The sequence below is a fragment of the Lissotriton vulgaris genome, chromosome 4_1 (genome assembly GCF_964263255.1).
Source record: "Lissotriton vulgaris chromosome 4_1, aLisVul1.2, whole genome shotgun sequence".
Classification (NCBI taxonomy): Eukaryota; Metazoa; Chordata; class Amphibia; order Caudata; family Salamandridae; genus Lissotriton; species Lissotriton vulgaris.
The window spans coordinates 2131412151-2131435520 of NC_141691.1; the positions used below are offsets into that span (position 1 = coordinate 2131412151).

General features: G+C 44.0%; 1 protein-coding gene across 2 annotated transcripts in view; it reads right to left on the reverse strand.

The window, feature by feature from the left end:
* Positions 1 to 19087, reverse strand: part of LOC147725212 (phospholipase A2 inhibitor and Ly6/PLAUR domain-containing protein-like) — a 49603-nt gene extending 30516 nt beyond the window's left edge. The window contains exons 1-3 of one of the 2 annotated variants that reach the window (XM_086967137.1): positions 19036 to 19087; positions 10288 to 10404; positions 8952 to 9107 (exon numbers count right to left, since the gene is read on the reverse strand). In XM_086967137.1, the coding sequence (XP_086823263.1) occupies positions 8952 to 9107; positions 10288 to 10404; positions 19036 to 19087 (325 nt within the window). Of the gene's footprint in view, positions 1 to 8951; positions 9108 to 10287; positions 10408 to 19035 lie in introns of both variants that reach the window. The other variant, XM_086967136.1, reaches the window with a different exon arrangement.
* Positions 19088 to 23370: the final 4283 nt, after the last annotated feature.

The following is a 23370-nucleotide window of genomic DNA, read 5'->3' on the forward strand; positions in this document are numbered from 1 at the left end:
TTCTCGCCTCGACAGGGAGCCAGTGGAGTGTGCGCAGGTGCTGGGAGATGTGGCTGTGTTTTGGCAGGTTGAGGACCAGTCTTGTGGCGGTGTTCTGGATGTTCTGTAGCTTGCGGATGAGGTTTTTGTTTATTCCGGCGTAAAGTGCGTTGCCGTAGTCGAGTCTGCTGGTGACCAGGGCGTGAGTGACTGTCTTTCGGAGTTCGAGGGGGATCCATTTGAAAGTCTTACGATGGAGGCGGAGGGGGTGGAAGCAGGAAGATGAGACAGAGTTGATCTGGCGGTCCATTTTGAGCTCGGAGTCCAGGATGATTCCCAGGTTGCGTGCGTGGTCTGTGGGGGTTGGCGGGTTTCCAAGGGCAGTGGGCCACCAGGTGTCGCTCCAGGCGTCGGGGTTTGGGCAAGTGAAATTCAATTTTGGAGACTATAGATAGAAGTGCAGGTGAGACTTTAAATTATGCAAACTTTTAGTGATGTCAGGACTTAGAGGTAAATAAGCTAGTAGGGATGTTAAGGGTTGTTTTTCCACATGGATACGTATTTTCTTTTAGGACTTGCAAGCATAAGGATAATATTCCCTCCGCCAAGCTAAATTGCAACAGATAATACATAAAAGCACCCGCGTGAAAGACTGGAGGTATGCAATATGAGATATCTAAACAACCATGCATTGAATAGGATTGTAATAGATTTAAGTCTGTCCTCTTGCCAAAACTTGAGAGTAAGGATCTGTTTCCCCTTTTAGGCAGGTTCAATTCGAAGATAAGGTAAAACATTGGTACATAAATCTGGTAGTTAATGGATTATAAGGAATTGTGGGAGCAATTTCACACGATGTCTTTGTCACTTGCAATGTGCATGAACAGTGTTCACCAAAGGGGTGAAGGCAGGTGCTGTTTTTTTACACTGGAATCTGTTCTTGTGTTGATCAATTGATTGTTAATGTTTGGAGTTGCATGTACTCACTCCTTTTGTAAATATGGACACAGGTTTTCTAATGGGCCATGTGGGGCTCTATCCTTTTTTTCAAATCTATGGAAATGTACATAATGGTAAAGGCATATTATTTTGTTTTATTGCCAGCCCTGACGAAGCCGAGAGGTATGTAATAACCTTGGCGAAACGCGTTGGTTGGGATTGGATCTGAACAAAAAAAGAAATAAAAGAAGAAAATCTTCATGGAAACTTTTTGGATGTCTTTTTGTATGGACTAAGCTGAATTTGGGCTATTACAAGTGGAGTGCTTCAATCTATGTTAAATGTGGAACATGTGTTTCTTGAATTCAGACGATGGAAGGCGTTTTTTTCTCTGATAATAACATAAATTGGAAACAGGACACCTTCACTAATTGTAAATCTAAAAACATAGTTTATGGGATCCTATGCCTATGTCAGAAACTCTATATTGGGAAGACAAATCAATAAATACAGCAAAGAATATCTCAGCATAAATCGAGGATTTGCAAGAAAGTACTGTCTGCACCGTTAGTGAACCATTGTATCAACCAGAATCATGGAGAACAGGATCTGCGTTGGACAGTGATTTCAAAGTTGGATCCGACCCACGAAGAGGAGATTTAGAAAGAAAACGTACACAGAGAGAAACTTTATTGATTGTAAAATTCAACACAGCAGTCAATGGCTTAAATGAATTATCTGAAATATACAACTTTTGAGAGGTACATCAGGACGTGTGCACCAAGTCATAAGTCTTATCTTGTCAGAATATAAACTTATGCCTTTGTCTGCATTAGATTTGACACAGATACGGCTGCAGGGCTGTAAAACTACATTTTCCATCAGGTCTATGACCATGTGACAACAAGTATGCTCGATTCCCTTGGAAACATAATCTGTGAGAGGGACATCAGGACGTTGGAACTTAGTCACTGGCATGATTTTGCCAAAACACAAACTTTTGTTTTCATTATGTTATGGTTCAAATTTCACATAGACATGCAGGCAAGACTGTGAAACTACAATTCCAATCAGCAGCTTGATCATGTGACATCCAGAATGCTCAATTTCCTTAGAAACATATATAAATATACAATTGTCACATTCCCTATTCATTCCCAGAACAATTACGATATGCCACATCCAATATACAACCTCGATAAACAACCTAAATATTCAAGCTACAAACTCTCTCTGAGAGCGCACGTCCTTGGCCTGTCCGGCACCTGTTTCGGCATTCTCAGAATGCTCCGCAAGTTTCTTCCCTTATTGTCTGCGGAGCACAGACGGATTACGGTGCAAGCGCTCATCGGATCTAGGCTAGACTATGCCAATGCCCTTTTCTTAGGCCTTCCGGATTACTTGGTTCAGCGTTTGCAGGTGGCACAGAACTCTGCAGCCCGGGCAATCTTTGGTCTGCATAGACGAGTACGGGCCTCTGGGTTGCTGCAGACGCTCCATTGGCTGCCAATCCGGAAGCGGATTGTTTTCAAATCCCTGACGCTGGTGCACAAGGCTTTGTTTGGCTCAGGCGCAGGATATCTGAAGAAAAGATTAGCTTTCTATCGCCCTGCTCGCTCACTGCGTTCGGAATCCCTTTTCACTGCTGTGGTTCCACGCGTGAGGAAGGCCCGCATTGGGGGGCGCTCTTTCAGCCTTAAGGCCTCCCAGCTGTGGAACTCGCTTCCACTGGTACTCCGTAGCACTCCCAACTTGCTTCAATTCAGGAAGAATTTGAAGACTTGGCTTTTTAATCATTCTGTTTAGGTGGGTTTCTTTTTCCTTCTCTTTTGGGTTCTGTTTTACTTGTTATGTTGATTATACACTGTAAGTTGCCTGTGGAAAGCGCCGGGACACTCTTTTAGAGTAGCCGAGCGCTATAAAAATGCACTTTAACATAACATAACATAACATAACATAACATAACATAACATAACATATACGTTGGATCTAAAATACGAAAGCTAAAAGAACTACATTTCCCAGCAACCCGGAGTCCATGTGACAAACGGGAAGATAAATGCCTGAGACGCGCTAGTCGTGGAATCCCTTATCGCGAGGAGAGCAGACGGCCATCCACAACGCTCGCCGGAGATTTACTCAAAAGAAAGTGCCGCCCGATTATGACAAGATCAGAATTGTGACTAAATGGCCAAGCAGAGTTTACACGTTGGAGTTATGGATAGCTCGAGCGTAATTATGAATGGTATTTCGGCTGGCTACGTTTTATCAAGCTAAAATGATCACACTGCAAATGCATGAACCGAGAGCATGGGAAATCGCCTTCAATAGCTTTTTCCAAAGATCGTCAATTTTTACATTTCAAACCACGAACTACAATGTGAATAGTTTGTTAGTTTTAATAGATACCATGAGCGACTATGAGCGACTTTGTATTTGGGAATTTTACCAGTTGCTGACCCTGGTTTAAAATTACTCTTGCAGGCAAGAAACCACGACTTGTGACAATTTAAAACACACAAGGTATGTGCTGTTCAAGGTTTGGCATTATGTAAACAAGTCAACTCCTGTTTAGAAACTACATTACACCCCCTGCTTCTTTTCAATCTTTCAGGAGTTGTTTTAACAGTTAGGGTAGCTGTTGGTGCGCCCTCTCCCACATAAGCAAATGAGTAAGTGTAGATTCTAACAGTTACGAACACTATGTTCCATAAGATGTATTCTGGGACGGAGTTCTTATAATTTTTTTCCTCTCTTCTTTTTCTTGTCTCTAAGTATCATTGATTGAATCAGGTGTGGAGCCATATATATAAAAAGATACATAAGGAGATGGGCTGATATCTTATAGAGGTAACCGAGGTCAAAATGGTGGTGCGTTGTTCATGACGTTGTTGGCTAGTTGATAACATTATAATATAGTGTCACTGTCCTTTTTCAGCTATTGGTCCTGATGAGGACTGGGTCTAATAACACCTCAGTTCGAAACGCGTCGACCACGCATCTCTGCTCAACAAGTGCTATCAAAGTGGAATCCCCCTTGTCTGATATACTGTAGAAATCTAATGAAGTAATTAGGACTTAAAGAGGGTAGACAAAAAAATAGGCACTGTTGACTTCAATATTATATAGTCAAAACAAAAAAAAATCTTAATTCATCAGTGTATGTAATTTTTTCATGTCTAACTTTTTCATGTTTAATTTTTTCATGTTTAATTTTTATATGGTTATGTGTTATTGTATTTGTTTGTAGGTAATGTCCAAAATTAATTTGATTGTTCTATATGTTGCATAATCATTTTTGTAAATTGTGGGTGTGGGTTGTATATATGAATTTTTTGTGATTCAAAATATGTAAGTTTTTTGATACTAAGAAAAAAACAAATACTAATTGAAAAATAAATACAAATTATGCAATTCAATTTGCCTTGGTTCACATTGACTCACAAATGTGTCTCCAATAGTAAGTAGGACAATGAGTGCTTAACAGTATTGGCAATTGTATTGGTGTTGTTGTTATTTGGGCCCAGCCTTACTCTGAAAGGGCTGAACCTCTTTTCTCCCAATAAAGACTGGTACGAAACTGGACAAAGGACACAGCAGTATCCTCCCCCTTGTCCAGCCCACCATAGGGAGGGACCCCTGAATCATCTCTACCCTCATAAGGGTATTTAATGGCTTATCTGTTGGTGGGTCCCTAGATTCGTCGTAGGACAAGATACAATTTAGACACCACTTCAACTTTGACAGTCTGGGCACTCTGGACTTTGCTGGGCTTCGCTCTGGGCATCAAGACTACAACCTGGAGGACTCTTGTTGCCCTTGATCTCTTCTTCTCACTTGTCTGCTGCAACATCCATGCCTGTGCACCATACTCAAACCTTCCAAGGCCTGTGGGCATCAAAGAAACCTGAATAAATCTCTCTTGAAGTAAAGGAGTCACTTCCCTACATCCGCAGCCACCTCAACTAAACGGGCTGGTCTGATGATCCTGAGCTACTCCATACTCCAAAAGGTTCTACAACACAGCTGGTAGTTCTTAACATCCCTTGAGGCCTGCCCTGTCCACTCACCACATTTGAGGCCAGTATCCCTCATTGGAGCTGCAGGAACTGTACCCCTGTGCACTGTGTCCACTTTCTGTTGAAAAGACTTGTTGGGTTCCTTTCACTAATATCTTTGGGCTCCAAGTAGACCCAACCTCAATTATCTCCAGTGAACAAGATCCTCACCCCCACCACATCACTTGCACCGTGGGCCTGCACCTTTGGTGAGCTGCTCGAGCTCCTCTGCGACTCCAGTGCCTCCGGCCTGTGGGTCCTCTTGAGGGTCACCTTTTAATTCTTCTGGGCTCCCCTGATTGCTCAGGGCCAGCCCTGACTCCCTTACTTGTGGTGAGTCTCCTGGACCTTGATGGTCTTGTCATCGCGCCTCTTTTAACTTCCCCATTGGTTGCAAGTTGCCTAGGCTTATTGGTCTCTCCCTGGACTCCAACCCTTCAAATCGCGACATCCACTGCGGGACAGCTCCTGGTCTTCCACAGCATCACCTTGTCCACACAGCAGCAGTTACAAGGTCACCGTCAGCTCTACTGTGACCCCCAACATTGGTTTCCATTCATCTTCATTACATCAGGGTCATTCCTGAGTGGCGTAGACTCTGTCCCATCTGCTTGCAGATTCTTCCCATCATGAATCCACCTTTAGGTTCCACCGGACACTTTCACCTTCCCCAGCAGCGGCATCTTCTTGAAGTTTCCCATTGAGACTGACAACGGTTTCTGACACCACTTTACAACTATGCACCCAACTTTACTGGTGCAGGTAACCTGGTTGCCTAAGGAATCCACGGGTGGGTTGTCTCTCTAACCTTTTGTCTTCCAAGGAGTTTCTTCAGGGGTCACTGGGAAGGTTCCTTCTTCTTTAAAATTGCAACCATGACTTACCTTTTGACTTGTGTTGATCCCGCAGTTGTGTTCCCACACTGCACGCTGCCTCTGTGGGGCTCGTAGGTACTTTCTTTGAGTGGTTCCTTGGGTCCCGAGCACTTCTTCATCTACTGGGCATAGTCTTGACTCGAGTCGTGGGTTCCATGTCACTATTTTAGTGTTTGGTTTGGTCCCCCCACTGGTGACCCCTGTGTATTCTGTGCTACTTACCTGTTTCTATTGCAAAGTATTGTACATTTTGTGTATATCTCTGGCTAAGAGATATCCGAGCATATTAGTGAGTGTCTTATATTAAATAAAAGTAAATATATAAATACACCGTGTGGTTATTTTTGTATTTAATCTATACTTATAAGATTTTGTTCTGGTACAACAAGCTGCTTTACACTCCTTCTGGACTGAAGGCTGCTTTCCACAGCTGCCACTTAGAGAGCTTTTCAAGGTTGTCTAACATCACTAAAATCACCATAAGGGTTGCCTGGACTGATGCTGGGCCAACCTCTCACACACTTGTAACAGAAGGGTCACCCTGTACGAACCTTGCACAGCCCCTCCTTTTTACAGATGACAGAATCATAGACTGCATGCCCCTGCACAGCCCCTCCTTTACAGATGTCAGTGTCATAGACTGCATGCCCCTGCACAGCCCCTCCTTTACAGATGTCAGTGTCTTAGACTGCATGTCTCTGCACAGCCACTCCTATACAGATGTCAGTGTCACAGTCTGCATGTCCCTGCACAGACCTCCTTTACAAATGACAGAATGACAGACTGCATGCCCCTGCACAGCCCCTCCTTTACAAATGACAGAATCATAGACTGCATGCCCCTGCACAGCCCCTCCTTTACAGATGTCAGTGTCATAGACTGCATGTCCCTGCACAGCCCCTCCTTTACAGATGTCAGTGTCTTAGACTGCATGTCTCTGCACAGCCCCTCCTTTACAGATGTCAGTGTCATAGACTGCATGTCTCTGCACAGCCCCTCCTTTACAGATGTCAGTGTCATAGACTGCATGTCTCTGCACAGCCCCTCCTTTACAGATGTCAGTGTCACAGTCTGCATGTCTCTGCACAGCCCCTCCTTTACAGATGTCAGTGTCATAGACTGCATGTCTCTGCACAGCCCCTCCTTTACAGATGTCAGTGTCATAGACTGCATGTCTCTGCACAGCCCCTCCTTTACAGATGTCAGTGTCATAGACTGCATGTCCCTGCACTGCCCCTCCTTTACAGATGTCAGTGTCATAGACTGCATGTCTCTGCACAGCCCCTCCTGTACAGATGTCAGTGTCATAGACTGCATGTCCCTGCACAGCCCCTCCTTTACAGATGTCAGTGTCATAGACTGCATGTCTCTGCACAGCCCCTCCTTTACAGATGTCAGTGTCATAGACTGCATGTCCCTGCACAGCCCCTCCTTTACAGATGTCAGTGTCTTAGACTGCATGTCTCTGCACAGCGGCTCCTTTACAGATGTCAGTGTCATAGACTGCATGTCCCTGCACTGCCCCTCCTTTACAGATGTCAGTGTCATAGACTGCATGTCTCTGCACAGCCCCTCCTGTACAGATGTCAGTGTCATAGACTGCATGTCCCTGCACAGCCCCTCCTTTACAGATGTCAGTGTCATAGACTGCATGTCCCTGCACAGCCCCTCCTTTACAGATGTCAGTGTCATAGACTGCATGTCCCTGCACAGCCCCTCCTTTACAGATGTCAGTGTCTTAGACTGCATGTCCCTGCACTGCCCCTCCTTTACAGATGTCAGTGTCATAGACTGCATGTCTCTGCACAGCCCCTCCTGTACAGATGTCAGTGTCATAGACTGCATGTCCCTGCACAGCCCCTCCTTTACAGATGTCAGTGTCACAGACTGCATGTCTCTGCACAGCCCCTCCTGTACAGATGTCAGTGTCATAGACTGCATGTCTCTGCACAGCCCCTCCTTTACAGATGTCAGTGTCATAGACTGCATGTCCCTGCACTGCCCCTCCTTTACAGATGTCAGTGTCATAGACTGCATGTCTCTGCACAGCCCCTCCTGTACAGATGTCAGTGTCATAGACTGCATGTCCCTGCACAGCCCCTCCTTTACAGATGTCAGTGTCACAGACTGCATGTCTCTGCACAGCCCCTCCTGTACAGATGTCAGTGTCATAGACTGCATGTCTCTGCACAGCCCCTCCTTTACAGATGTCAGTGTCATAGACTGCATGTCTCTGCACAGCCCCTCCTGTACAGATGTCAGTGTCTTAGACTGCATGTCCCTGCACAGCCCCTCCTTTACAGATGTCAGTGTCATAGACTGCATGTCCCTGCACTGCCCCTCCTTTACAGATGTCAGTGTCTTAGACTGCATGTCCCTGCACAGCCCCTCCGTTACAGATGTCAGTGTCACAGACTGCATGTCCCTGCACAGCCCCTCCGTTACAGATGTCAGTGTCACAGACTGCATGTCCCTGCACAGCCCCTCCGTTACAGATGTCAGTGTCACAGACTGCATGTCCCTGCACAGCCCCTCCGTTACAGATGTCAGTGTCACAGACTGCATGTCCCTGCACAGCCCCTCCGTTACAGATGTCAGTGTCACAGACTGCATGTTTCGGCACAGCCCCTCCGTTACAGATGTCAGTGTCACAGACTGCATGTCCCTGCACAGCCCCTCCTTTACAGATGTCAGTGTCACAGACTGTACATAATCTAAACATCCCCTCTTGTATAGGTGTTGGAGTCACAGAGTGCCCAGACTGCACAATCTCTCAGCTGCAGATATTGAACTCCAACTCCCCTGCACATCCCCAATGGCATAAATGTTGGAGTCACAGACTGTGCATACCCTGCGCTAGAGATGTAAGTTATAGACTGTGGCCTACACACCCCTCTGTTATGGATCATACTCCGGAAACTCGCTGGGGTACAGATGTGGGAGTCATAGACTACATATTCTCTCTGTTACAGGTGTTAGAGTCACAGACTGCATCTACCCATTACATACTCTGTTACAGATGTTAGAGTCACAGACTGCATCTACCCTGCCCATTACCTGTGTACCAGATGTCAGGGTCCATACACACTCTCGTACATACCTTCCACCTCCCCGCTGTTGCAGAAGTCAGAGTCACAGCACGTTCTAGTGATCCAGTAGGACAACACCGAGTTTAGTAATGAGACCTTTCTTCCACAGGCTGCTTGTTCGGAAGGATTCTGACAGTTCTTGAATGCAGTTAAACTAACATCATCCCCTGTTGACACAAAGGCATGGTTTGATTTGACAAAAACCAAATCTCAGTATGAGTTCCTGAGCCGACATGGATACCTTGCAGGAGTCTGGATGAAACAGTCAAACCAAGAAAACACAAGGGTGTAATGTGTGAAAATAGCATAATTTCAGTGTTTATCGTCTAAATGTCATTTTTAAGTAGAGGGAATATCCCTCCTGAATTGGTTTTAGATGGGGTGTCACACTTTGCCCCTCCCATGCTTTTTTCCACAATTCTAAACCTCTTCCAATAGCTCCAGGTAGGTTTCCAACCCATCATTTTATGCCCACTGTGCCACTCCATACAAAAGCCTGTCTTATGCAAATCAGTACTTACCTGATACCCATGAGACCAATCCATCTCAAACTACCAGGCTAGGCCCTCCCCGGAAGGGAACACGAGCACCACAGACCTGTTGCACCATTATTAGGCCATTTTAGTGAGTTATTGCTTAGCTTAGAGGCCTCTGGCACAGCGAGCAAGGGACCATGGTAGGAATGTATGCCCGCCGGCACATGTTACCCAATCAGTCGCTGCCTTGTGGTTACATCGAAAGGGTATTCTGAAGGTACAGAGGAGGCTTACAACCAACCCGTAAATGGCCAGAATTTGTTCTTAATTTGTGCTGGTGTTCTCTGGTGCTTGACACCTGATCTATTTCATAACAGCAGCACATATATATGACAACCCACCACATGGTGGCGCTGTTGGTCTATTTTTAAAAAACACAAGAGCAAAGTGTTTAACAATTGAATATAGGATTCATAAAATATTAATCCCAGGGTGCTTGCTCGGGCCCTTCTTACAGCTTTGGTTCACCTAGTCTAGGGCCAACTGTCATACTTTAGGACTGTAATGGAATGTAGGCTCTTCACTCTGTAATCCCCTTCCTTTGCCCTCTTACGTTCCACTCAGTGCCAGAACACTCCTCGGAGTAGCCATGACCTCAAGAAATCTCACTATTCAGTCATTCATTCATTCATTCATTCCTGTAGTTCTGCCATTGGTACAGGTATCTGGCAGAGTTGACAAGCACCACCGGTGGTGCAAGCTGCAGTGTCCTCCTAAGAAATATCCTGGGCCCCGGCACTTATTACTTTACAAACTAAGCACTGGCCAGAATGTTAAGGACAGAGTTACAGATGTGGCATGTGACACTCACCAACTGTGTTGTTCTCCAACCCTTTGACACAGTAAGTGACGTCAGGAGGGCATTGCTTGAAGATACCAGAGCATTGGCTGGCGCCGGAAGCAAGGCATGTCTCGCAAAGTAGACAATCTGCTGGAAAAAGAAACACAATCTAGAGCTCTGAGCAAAATTATGCTTTTTATTTAAACATTGAGAAATACGTAAAAAATAATGATTGTGCTTTAGTCTTAGAGCAGCGCACATTCATACTTCGCGTGGACATTTTTTAGGAATAAGAAGAAGAGAAGAAAGTTCTGGTACTCAGTGGTACAAAATATAACAGAAAATATGTAATGTATCATGGAGTTTCGGTTGTTTTGAGAGTACAAAAATTAATTAATGTCAACAGAAATGGATACTTAGGGAGAAATGAGATTGTAACAGACTGAGACCGATAAAAACACACAAATTGCCAGACCCAGGCACATAGAGACAGACAGAGACAATCAGAAAGAGCTAGCAATAACTAAAGAAGTGAAACAACCAAATCTGGGGGCATATCATCAAGGCGTTATAAAATTATCGCTGCTTTAGCGTCTGTTTTCAGACGAAAAGCAGCGATAATTTTATTGCATTATTTACCTTACCTTAGCACCCTGGGTGTGAACCTCCGGCTTTGCATCTCTAATGAGATTCAAAGTGAGCGTTCCGTCCCAAAATAACTTTAGAAATGTCGCAAACCGACATTTCTCCTATTTACAAGCTGCACGCTAAGGAGCATAGCAATAAGAAAAGAGCTCTAACCTTCGTTACCACTACTTTCCTCACGCTTGCTTTCAGGTTGACTTAGCCATGTTATCCTACGGAAGGTGGATATCGTGGCTAAGTCCACCCTGCTCTATCAGCAAGGTATCGCCTGTCACAGTGCGATTATCGCTGGATTTTAGTAGCGAACGCTTGGATTTCTATCGCTTTGGAGATAAGCTTTGCTGATAGCACGCTATCTCCGCGATAGAAACCAGCGATAGCCGGCGATAATGATCCTAGCGCTAATTATCGCTGGTTGTTGTCGATATGTTCCTTGATGAACTGTGTTGTTTCAATGAGAGAGAGAACAGAAGAGCACCCTTTTGAAGATAATGTGTTTTTTCTCTCTGCCTGTGCTTTTGTCTGCACTATGGTGTGATGTGTCGCATGGGTTTTGGACTGGAAGTGTACCTTTCCACTACAAAATGATGTGCTTGCATATATTTTTATGAATATTGTTCATTAGAGCACACATACAAATTTGGAAATGCTAGGAGAAAAGAACATATTTAGAGTGATGCAGGTACAATGCAAAGGCTTCAGTCATATTTACAAAGCTACACACCGCCTGGTTTCATGCCCTTGTATGGATTTGTATAGAAATGTAAAGCAAGGCAGCTGCTTCTGCTGAATTATGTTACATTTCCACTTGGGAAATGTTACATGAGTGGAGCTTGGGCGTTCCCATCCATTGTGCCATGGTTTTTGCTGCATTTCCGGATATTGAAAGAGTTGTGAACCTGGGACTGTGCTGAAATAGTACACATTGTTAAGCAAGGCAGATAGAGGAGAATTATCTTTATATTTCCCTTTGTTATTTCCTCTTTTCATATGTGCACCATTCTGCAGGACACAAAGAAAGAGGAAAATGCCTCTAAAGATTGTTTTTGTGCAGGAAGGGGATGCTTCCTGCACCAAAACAGTCCTGCCTGTAGCGCAGTGTCCTTGCATTGTGGTGCACGGGTGCCTATATCTAGGATGCACACAATGCCAGAGGAAGGAGCAGAAATGTGCAATGTTTTCGTAAATAAAGAGCTTTTCTGCTCTCTCTCTCAGTGCAGCTTTGCTTGCTGCCTTGGGTTATATCAAAGTTTAGTAAATCTGTCCCTAAATCTTCTCTTCATATAAACCATATATCAGAATAAAAAAAAAACTATATGTAATGGTGCAGGTATAACCACACTATGGATGTTCAGTTATTGCGACTCTGACCCAGTTATGAGAAAAGATTATTCTTTCAGTTCTTCTCAGTAATGCCTTTGACTCTTAGTTAGAACAACATGCGCAGAAAAAGTCAGTCCCCGGTTGTCACCTCTCTTTTCTTTTTATTCCTCCTCTGTGTGTCTGACTCTAAAGCTGATAAGCATGGCTGTACTTGTCAGAGACACTTCATGCAGTAGTGCAGGAACAAATGCCAGAGTGGAGCTGATGCCACCAATGTCACCTCACTGAAGCCATAGGGATTGAGAAAACTCCAGGCATCACCCAGAGCAGATAAGGACAGGAATAAGGGTGGAGAATGTGTCTGGTGGTGCACATTGTCTACACAAATGATCCTAGTACCATCTTGCAGCATCACACTTCAGAATCACAAAGAAATTTGCTCCTTTTCCAATTTACAAACTGCTGACATTGTCTTTAACATTTCTACAATTATTTTACAGCCAATTATATATGGCTTAGAAACTATTACATCTACTGCACCCCTGCAGTATTGTGGCATTGTTTGGTCACAACATGATCTTGCTTTGCAGCAGAAGAAAGCAAACACCAATCTCCATGTTTAAAGAATGAACAGACATTTGTCAGAATTCATTGCCTGAGGTTTGACCTTTGTCTTTGAAGCACAACCAAGGTTACCAGATAAAAACAACATTTAAAGACATCTTTATTTCCCATTCACCTTCTAAACTCCAGCATGGTTCTTTTGAGAGTGCAAAGAAGAACAACGAGCAACGACTCACTTTTCTTCCCTCATTGAATAAAACAAACCAATGAAACTGAACTCTCCACCAAAGTTTAAAACATCTGGAGATGCCCCTCTCTCAAGTGAGTTGAGAAACCCTTTAGGTTTTTAAAAAAACCTTCACAGACTAACGCAACTTAGTAGAATGCTCTGTCACAGAGTTCCTGCTCCTGGGTGTGCTGTGACACCAGAATCTCAGCACATTGGGTTTTTGCAGGGATCAGAGGAATATTATGACCTCTAGGTTTCCCACCACTCAAGACAATTGTAATAATGGAAATTTTGGGTAAGATTAAAAACATAGTTGGATATGATATGAGGTGCTGATGAACTCCCACATCCTCAGTCTACATGTTTCAGCCATCTAATAAAGCACCCACAGGCTCAGTGTGGCTTTCTTCAGGACTGAGTGGCCCTATCACTAGTGTGTCATTCCCAATCACTGAACACATTCACGATAAGACATGCAGTACATACGATTTCTTCTATCATTCTGTGTGATTATCTGAAGTGAATAAAATAAGTGGGACATCAATTAGGTTATTTGGTGGCTGTTTGTGATGCTAAGTATGGACAAAGCCAGCGTAGCGCTCACATGCCAAGTGCTCAGTTCCAAACACGCTGTAACCTACACATTATAATCAGGAACTTTCAGTGATTGTTTGTCAGCCCACAGTATTGCCCTTCATGCAGTCAGCATTGGTTTAATGCATAAACTGATATAGTTCTTCTTCATTCAAGATTATCAGCAATGGCTGACTAGTTACACCCACTCCCAGGATAGGACTACCTGTGATAGATGACTGTGCAAACAGTTGTTTCCAGCTGTGTAATGACACTGCGGGCACAGATGGCCTATCCAATGGCACACTAGCCACTTGCTACCACTCAAACATACATATCTCCAGGTCCGGCTGGTGAAGCATGCTTACACCCTTGACATTTTAAATGCATATAATAAAAGGTCCTTGGTAAAGAGCATGCTGTGGCTACCAGATGAGGACTAGGGGCTCAGGTGAAGCTGGATCTTACACCAGCTTGATCCTTTGAAACTGTTCTGCTATGTCACTTGACTTGCTTTAGAGATGCCTGGGAGAAGTTGGATCTCAAAACTATGTTGTGTTCTTCATGGAAATAAACTAAAAATAAAACATGAAATGTGTTTTCTCATGACCATAGATGAGAGTGTAGATCAGCTCATGTTAAAGTGAAAGTCACTCTTGAACTGTATCACTGTCACTAGATTCAAGCAGAATGCTTGGACATTTGTTTTCCAATTCCTAAAAATCTGAAATCTGCTCTCATGCAGCTAGTTAACATACTGGTAAAGATTTCCAGTTTTTAAGGACTCACGCTCACAGTTTTAAAAAGAAATGAAAGGTATGAAGTAAATATGAAAATATAAAATCTATACTACTATTATAAAGAGAGAACTTGCACCTTTTGGCAAGGTAAACTCGGGAACCACAGCGCCAATCCACACACCCAATACATTGTTGTAATCCTCAGGGTGTGTAGATGGACATAGGCTCCATAAAATAAAATTAAAAAGTATATTAAAAAATTAAAATTTAAAAACAAAGTAGTCCCTTGCACCTAGCGCCGGCCGCGACGTCTGCGTGAGGGGAGGAGCGGCCGGCGTTCACCAGAACCAGGAAGAGCAGCGCGACGTCTGAGTGAGGGGAAGAGTGGCGCGAAGCAGAACCAGGAAGAGCCGGAGGACAACAGCGCCGGTATGAGAGAACCGGAGGAGCAGTGGCAGCGCAGGGAGGAGCCGGTGGGAAGCGGAGGAGCAGTGAGAGGTACGTTGCGGGGGCGGGGGGAGGGAGTCGGCGGCTGCACCGCCGTGTTGCTGAAGTCCGGGCAGGAGGCGGGGGGCGGGAGGGAGTCGGCGGGTGCACCGCCGTGTTGCTGAAGTCCAGGGCGGGAGGCGGGGGCGGGAGGGAGTTCTGCCCTGGGATAATGCAGCCCGCAGCCCCCTTCTGCCCCAAGCAACGCTGGGGCGGGCTGCTAGTAAAGAATAAAGCTGATTATTCCAAGATTTTGTGCTGAAAGGCAGCATCTCTCTTGTTCTGACCACTTGCTAATCAAATAAAATCGAGCTTTATTTGATCATATACATATAGTCATAAAAGCAAACATCAAAATCTATAAAAAGATGAATCACACTATGAAAATACAGATCTCAAGGGAATGATAAAACTGTACATTTTAAAATATTTATACAAAAAAGGTTTAAAAGGGGAAAAGCCCGTCAGGGATCAAAAGACATACTTTTCCTCAGCCACACAGCTTCAAAAAGCTAGAAACCCTCCAAGCCACAAATTCATTCTCTAAATATTTTAATCGCACGAGGGCTGCACGACATTGTCTTAGGCCGAAGGAACTCAGAATAGAAAGTATCCAGAATTCCCTTAATTCATTTAAAAAATGTGCAAAAGGAAAGTAAGTGAATGGTAGACTGTTCTGATGTAGAGACAAACATACACCGAGAGAGTTCTCTTGACCAGTCATTCATTAGTGGGATAGGCAAAATTCTGTGGACTATTCGTAACTGGAATCTCATTATTAACATTCTGTCATGATCTTTGGAGACAAAATTTAAGTAAGGTTCCACGTCGAAGGTTGTAAGCCTTAGCTGATGGTAGATGACTGTGGGTTTTGGAGCTTCAACCGCTAATCTCGCAGATCCCAATATAGCCAAACAATCTTTCTTCAAGGATTTCCTTGACATTTGGGTCATTGAGTTTGGTCTTAAATAATACTCAGGATGGCCAAGATCTTTGGCAAACTGGAATATATACCTGAGCCAAGAAATTTTCAATGCTCCATCTAGCTTCATGCAATCGTGCAGGATATCGCGATTTAATTGGGTCTGTTCACTAGACCAAATCCTGTGCCAAAGGAGTATGGGCTCAAGTTTAATAAGATCCATAATATATGAAAGACGCAACTCCTCATGGCAAACAAAAGAAGACGTACCAGGTGGAACACCAAGAATAAAATGAAGAAAGAGATTTTCTACTGTTTGCAGGGAGGTGGGATTAGAAATGCCCCAAACCCAAGCCCGATATACCGCAGCCGATACACACTGAGCCTTGTATATTTGTATACGCTCCCTGGGTGGTTTCCTCCCTAATCTTTTGGTAGAAGTGGTCAAGGCACTAATGGATCTTTTGAAGGACAATATTTTATGGGCGATTGCTTGGCTCCAAGTATCGTTGTAGCTAAAGAGGACACCTAGATATGAAAAAGTCCTTGTATTAGCTATCTTGCTTCCCTCCAGAAAAATGTCTCGCCAGTAGTGCTCCGAGACCCAGTTACACAATTCATTGTAAAGGTCTTAGAGAGGTTTATTTTTAATCCCAGGTCACCCAAAAAAGCACTAAAACTAGTCTGTGCGCGCTATAATGACCGCGTTGTCTGCGTATAGGAGAGCAGGAATTCCTCTCCACCAACTTGCGAAAAGTCTGAGCCCCCCTTAAGAAGTGCATCAGCCATACCGTTTAAATATAAGTTAAAAATAAAGGAGGCCAGCACACAGCCCTGGCGCACCCCTCTTCTAACAGGAAATCCTGATGTGCATTGCCCCTTCGTCTCAAATCTAACACTAGCTGAAGCTCGCTCATAAAAACAGTGCATGAAAGCGATTAGTCCATGATCCACCCCTAGATCGGCGAGGGTCTCCCATAGCCTTGCATGGACAACAGAGTCGAAAGCTGCAGTCAAGTCAACGAAAACTACATATAGTTTCCCATTCTTTGCTTGTGTGTACTTCCCGACTAACATAGCCAGGTTAAGACTTTGTTCAAGGGTACCCAGGCCCCCCCGGAACCCATACTGCAGTTCAGATAAAGCATTGGATTCAGTTGCCCAATCCTGTAACCATTGGAGGATGACTCGGCCAACCACCTTTACCATGGAGTCAAGAAGGGAGATCGGTCTGTAGCAAACAGGATCTTGACGATCTCCCTTCTTGCAGATTGGCACGATGGTTGATTCAGACCAAGTCTTAGGGAAGGTGGAGCCGTCACTGGCATTAATCAGCTGTGTTAAAAGAGGGGCCCATAACATTACATTTGACTTAAACAAATCAACTGGAACCCCATCGGGACCAGGGGCCTTGCCCCCTTTACTACGCTCAAGGGCTAACATATTTTCATCTAGAGTAACATGAAGGTTGCCCTTGTATGTGGACGGGGTACTGTGGAAGTGGATACTCATTAAGAGATGGACTGTTATATAGGGCAGAGTAATGGGTTATCCAGTTCTTTTCTGAAATGGCCAGTTCAATGGTAGGTCTCCCATCCCTTTTCATGGGTGGAGTTCTTAAAATGTTCCAAAAGGCCGCAGAGTCCTTTTTTTGCGCTGCCTCGTGTAACTCCCCCACGCTTCCTCCCTCAGTGATCTCTTTCTATCTGCTATTGATTTCCTGTAAGTGGCTCTTGCCCTCTTTACCTCCCTTTATAATCTGGGTTGTTTATGAAGTTCCAGTTTAAGACGGGAATATGCTTTAGTACAAGCGCTTTAAAACCAACCAGTTGTTTTAGGGAAAGAACCACGTTGGACGGACAATAGCTTTTTTACCTCATTAGTTATCTCAATAAAAGAGGAGGTGATTTCTTCCGGAAAGGAGAACTCACTGAGGCCAATCAATGAAGCTCCCTCCCAATAGTGCAGGGGTTCAATAAGTCACTTAGAGAAGATCTTTCTTCTACAGAGAAGCTGCGGGTGAAGCCTGGTTCAAAGAATGCGCTGTAGGTGTTTGTGCATTTCCTTCTGAAACACACTGAGGACAAAAGAGAGCACGGCAGAAGGAGGGTCTGGGGACATTGCTGGTTCTGGTTTCCAGCAGCAAACCTTCATCTTACAGTCAACTTGTAGGCAAACATATGTTGGTGATCTTCTATTGGTCACCATGACAACAGGTGCCCTGAAGATGATTGTGATCATTGTTCCAATGCACCTCTTTCATTGTGAATGATCAATATTGGAAACACAATCCTCATAATGTTAATAATAATTAAAATTCATTACAGAAATTCAAAGGCACTCAAGGGCAGATTTACAAGCCCCTTGCGCCTCTTTTATGCCGCCGTTGCGTAACTTTTGTGATGCAGCGGCGGCGTAAAAGAGGCGCCGCGGTGCCGGGTATTTACAGCGTAGATGGTAGATGCATCATGTTGTAAAGCCCTGCACCATAAGTAGGCGTTCTGGCACGGGGTGGGGGGCATTCCCGTACAGGAACACCTCCTAAAAGTGGCTGAGTGAAACCTACAAGATTTCACCTAGTCACTTGTAAGGCCAATGCTGCGTCAAAACCTTGAAGCAGGTGTAAGGATTGATGAAGTATTGCAAAGATAGGGCCCCCCAGAGCATTGCTGGAGCTGCGTCGCTCTTGCGACGCAACTCCAGCAATGCTCTGCCTTTACGGCACAGATGCATTACGCATCTATGCCTTTCTTGCCCCATGGTGCTCTTCATTTACAATGCGGCGCATCCATGGTGGAGGAGCCGTGGCACACAATCACTGGCGCATTCCTGCTGATATGCAGGGATGCGCCAGTTATTGTAAATCTGCCCCTCAGTTTCAATGAGGCCATTAGATTGCATTTATATAGAAAGGACAAGTCCCAAGGTACAGCACTCAAAACCTTAGCAAGGGCCAGCCTCAAGCAGACCCTAAGATACAATTCAGTACCCTCTAAAGAACACAAGTCATTCCAATTAATTTTACACAAAGCTCCTCCTAAAGTTTGTGTGGGGGGTCCCTGGCATTTACAGGTTGTCTAAAACTGAGAGAAATGATGAAAAATAGAAGGAAAGACAGGAACAAGGAAAAATGGCAATGATATGATGGAAGATAAAGACAGCTGGGGGCATTTAAACTCACAGCAGATTTCTGGAGTGAATTAAGCTCTGTCCTGATCCTTACTCTCTTAATATCTATGTGCGTCTTAGTGTATACTCACAGCAATCAAAACTGTACAAGTTTACGACCATCTTACCTCCAGTTATCAGTGCCTGGAGCATGACCACAGCTGCAAGAAAGGCCTTCATGGTGCTAGTGGAGTAAAGATTAGGGGATGGAGCCTCCGGCCTGGATCACTTGCTGGGTCTTCTGCACATCTCATGCTCAGGACATGCCTTTTCTACTCTCACAGAAGGGGTGGGGCACAGGATTCCTAAGTTATAGTCACAGGATGTGGCGGAGCTCTTTGCATGTGACTAGGGCCACTTCTCTGGTTCTGGCATCATCCCTTAGGAATATATTGAATTAAACTGTAGGGAATGATGTACGGTAGATTTGTTGAGTAAATACCAAATTGTACTGAGGCCATGATTATAAGTGCTGAGCGCAATTCAATCCAACAAACAAATATATATAAATGTGTGCAGCAGTCACAATTATAAATAATCTACTTAGGGGTATTTACCATGTGGTTGAGTATTTTCTGCCTCAATCAATCAATCAGTCAATCAATCAACAGGCATTTATAAAGCACAGCAAATCACCTGTAAGGTTCTTGAGGCGTTGAAGATATCGACTGATGCGTCATAGTTTGCTCATTTGAATATCCAGGTATTTCAATCTTTTCTGAATTGCTGGAATGGTCCTTAGATGCAGGGGAAATCTTTTCCATGTCTTGACCGTCTGGTGCGATAACGATCGTTCTCTGTTATTGCTTCAGCAGATCTGGAGGCTGTCTGCGCAGAACAGGCCCGCAGATCTAAGGTATCTGTGTGGCTGGTGGGAGGCCAGGTGTTTTCGATGCATGCTGGTCCTTCCTCGTCCAGGGCTTTGTATGAGTGGGTCAGCATCTTGAACTGGCATCTCTTCTTTACCCAGAGTCAGTGTAATTTCTTGAGGTGGAGTGTGATGTGGGTCCTTCTGGGGTGGTCAAGGATGATTCTTGTCACAGAGTTTTACATTGTCTGAAGTCTCCTCAGGAGACGTTCAGTGATTCCTACTTCAAGTGTGTTTTCATAGTCCAGCTTGCTAGTGACAAAGACCTGTGTGAATGTCCTTCTGGTGTTCAATGGGAGCCACATGAAGATCTTGTGGAGAATGAGAAGGGTGTGAAACAGGTTGATCAGACTGCGTAGACCTGCTTCTTTATATATAGCTTTCTGTCCAGTATGATGCCAAGGAATGTGGAAGTGGTCTTTCAGGGCGGGGGTGCGATGAGTTCCGTGGGTCACCATGCATTGCTCCATGGTCAGGTGTTGTTTCTAAGGATGAGGATGTCTGTCTATTCTGTGTTGAGTTTGAGACAGTTGTTCTTCATCTAGCAACATTCATTGTGCATCTGTGGAAGCTGGCTCTGATGGTGGAGGGGTCTTTAGACAGCGAGAGGATGAGCTGGTTGCGGTCAGTGTTGAATCAGAGCAATCTGATGGTGTAGGCCAGCGTGGTCATGTCGTTGTTGAAGAGGGTGGGACTGAGAGATGATTCTTAGGGGCCTCCGCAAATGACTTTCTTGGGCTCTGATGTGAACGCTGCGAGATGGATCCTCTGGTTCCTCCAATGAGGTATGAGGCGATCCATTTGAGTGTGAATCCTTGGACCCCGATGTGGTGGAGTCTGTTGATCAGGATGTGATGGGAGATGGTATCAAAAGTGGCTAACAGGTTTAGGATGATGAGGGCTGCAATTTTGTTTAATCACAGTCCAGGAAGGCCCTGATGTCGTTGGTGGCTGCAATCAGGGCTGTGGTAGCTGTGTATGCATTGGGTAATTATTGCACCTCTGACAATTTTTCAAGACAAAAGGTCCCAAGAACAAGCAAAGATGAAGAATTTGGGCTCATAAACACTGTGTCTACATGTATGGCTACAATACAAGGACCAGCACCTGGATAAAGAGGTATTAACCACACGCAGAAAGTACGGTAGCCTGGATATCCTTGTCCAGTTCTTATTGTATGCGGTAAATACCTCATCCCATTCCATCATACTTTCTGTTGTGCTTTCTTCTGGATATGCTGCAGAGTCTGCTTTTTGTATATTATCTCATTCATAAATTCATACTTTTTGAGTAAATATGCAAATTGGAATTCTAAAATCTGAAGCCTGAGGCTCACTAAATCATTTAACATGAAGATGCAGATAGCATGCATGAGACGGACATGAATCACATTGATAGGGTGCAGTTAATATTTTCTATTTCCTCTTCTTCCTTGTTTTCTGGCTTCTTGCTCAACTTATCAACTCCAGATACACACTGAGGAGTGCACAGCTAACTCATGTTTGACCTCTTTCTGGCCTTCAGACCTAGGGTGTTGTAGAGCTGTGAATGCATACTTCTTTGCTAATACTGTCACCTATTTACACCTCCCTCATGTTCCCTCCCTTCGGTGCTCCTTGCTTACTCCCTCTTTATACCCCACCCTTTGCTTTAGGGGTGCCCACCAATGGCCAGTCCCACGCCCTCCTGCAAAATGAATGTTATGCATGGGATGCTTACCCCACCTTGTAGAAAAAAAACGGAAAACAAAAGACCAGAGGACATACTGGTCCTGGAGAGAGACAAATCTCCTTCAGTGAGACCAGGTGGACACAGTCCAGTTGGAAAAAACAATACTCAGGAGGATTATTGCTGTGTTCAGAAAATGAGGAAGATACTGCTCAACACACTCAGTAAGTAGCAGTGATGCTAATGTTAGCAACCGACAGACCTCTGAATAAATGTGATTCCCACTGTCCCAGAATCATCACAGCGACCTTCCAGACAAAGAAAGAGGATGGACGTGAATGTTATCCAAATACAAATGACAGCAAAGAAGAGGAAAAAGAACAGTTTTACAACAGATTCCAGACCTGGAGAAATGCCTCGAAACATAATTATACTGATAGGGGACCTCAATGCCAAGAGCGGAAGCAACAACTCTGGGTACGAAGAAGCCATGGGAAAACCATGGCCTTGGCAACATGAGCAAGAATGGATAAAGGTTCGGAGTTCTACATAACCTGTACAGTCCAGTGATAGGGGGCAGTGTAATCTCACACAAAAGAATACACAAGACAAGTTGTCTGTTGTCAAAAAATTCAACTCAGAATCAGATCAACCATACTGCATTGCCAAGACGTTCCGGAGGTTCCTGCAGGATGTGGAAGTGATATCATACCATCACATTCTCAAAGCAAGGCTGAAGCTAAAGCTGAAGAAAGCATATGACACCTCCCTCCTCAAAAGTGCTCAGACATGGAGTGAATTTCAAATATTGCAAGAACTAAAGTATAACAGAGATCCTGTAAAAAGTCAGTGTGAGAAAGTCAAGGAAAAATTGAAATCAACATTCCAGGACATACTGTGTCCCAAGAAACAGGTAGCAAAGAGAAAATTAGGAGCAGACAATTAAATATTTGATGGCCTTGTCTCTCAAGTCCAGGAAGCTACAAGTCATAAAAACTTGAAAGAACTCTACCACATACCAAGGAAACTCTTGAGAAAGACCTGTTAAAGACAAACCTGAGAAGACAATCATGGGTAACCGAGGCCAACAACGAAGATGGATAGTGCACTTTGAAGAACTGCTGAACCAGCTCATGCCACAGGCTTAGCCAGCCAGCCGCCAATCCAATTCGGCAGACTAACTAAGGAATCAAGCATCTGAGAAATGGGAAGGCAGCAGGACCTGACAACATTCCTGTGGAGACACTGAAGGCAGACTTTGAAAAATCAGTAGACATTCTCCACCCAATGTTTGGAAGGATCTGACTAGAGGAAAAGGTGCCATCAGAGTTGAAAGAAGGGATATCTCATCAAGATCCCTGAGAAAGGTGACCTGACTAACTGTGCAGACAACATAGGGCTCACTCTTCTATTGACCCCAGGCAAAGAATTCAACATACTCATCCTGAGCTGAATGAAGGAGCAAATTGATGCTCAGTTGTATGACCAGCAAGCTGACTTCTACAAAGGCAGATCCTGCACAGACAAGATTGCAACAATGCTCATAGTCATTGAGCAGTCAATGGAATGGATCTCCCCCTATGCACATTTATCGACCATGAGAAGGTATTCAGACAAAATATTGAAAAACAAATAACGAGAGGCAAATATATTGAATTTAAAATATCATACATGCAAAAATTATTGTTTGTTGACAAGAATATTGATTTTAAGGTAAGTAATATTGATGTTAAAAATATCTACATTATTAATATCAATGTAAACAATATGTACGTTGTTGATATAATTTATAAAAATATCATCGTTCATAATATAGTTTTTATTATTTTATCTATTTTAGTATATATTTTAATTGTATATGTTATAAGTTGTTCGTATAATATTGTTAATGTTTTTTTAAATACACTTTGTAAATTTGTGGTTGTTT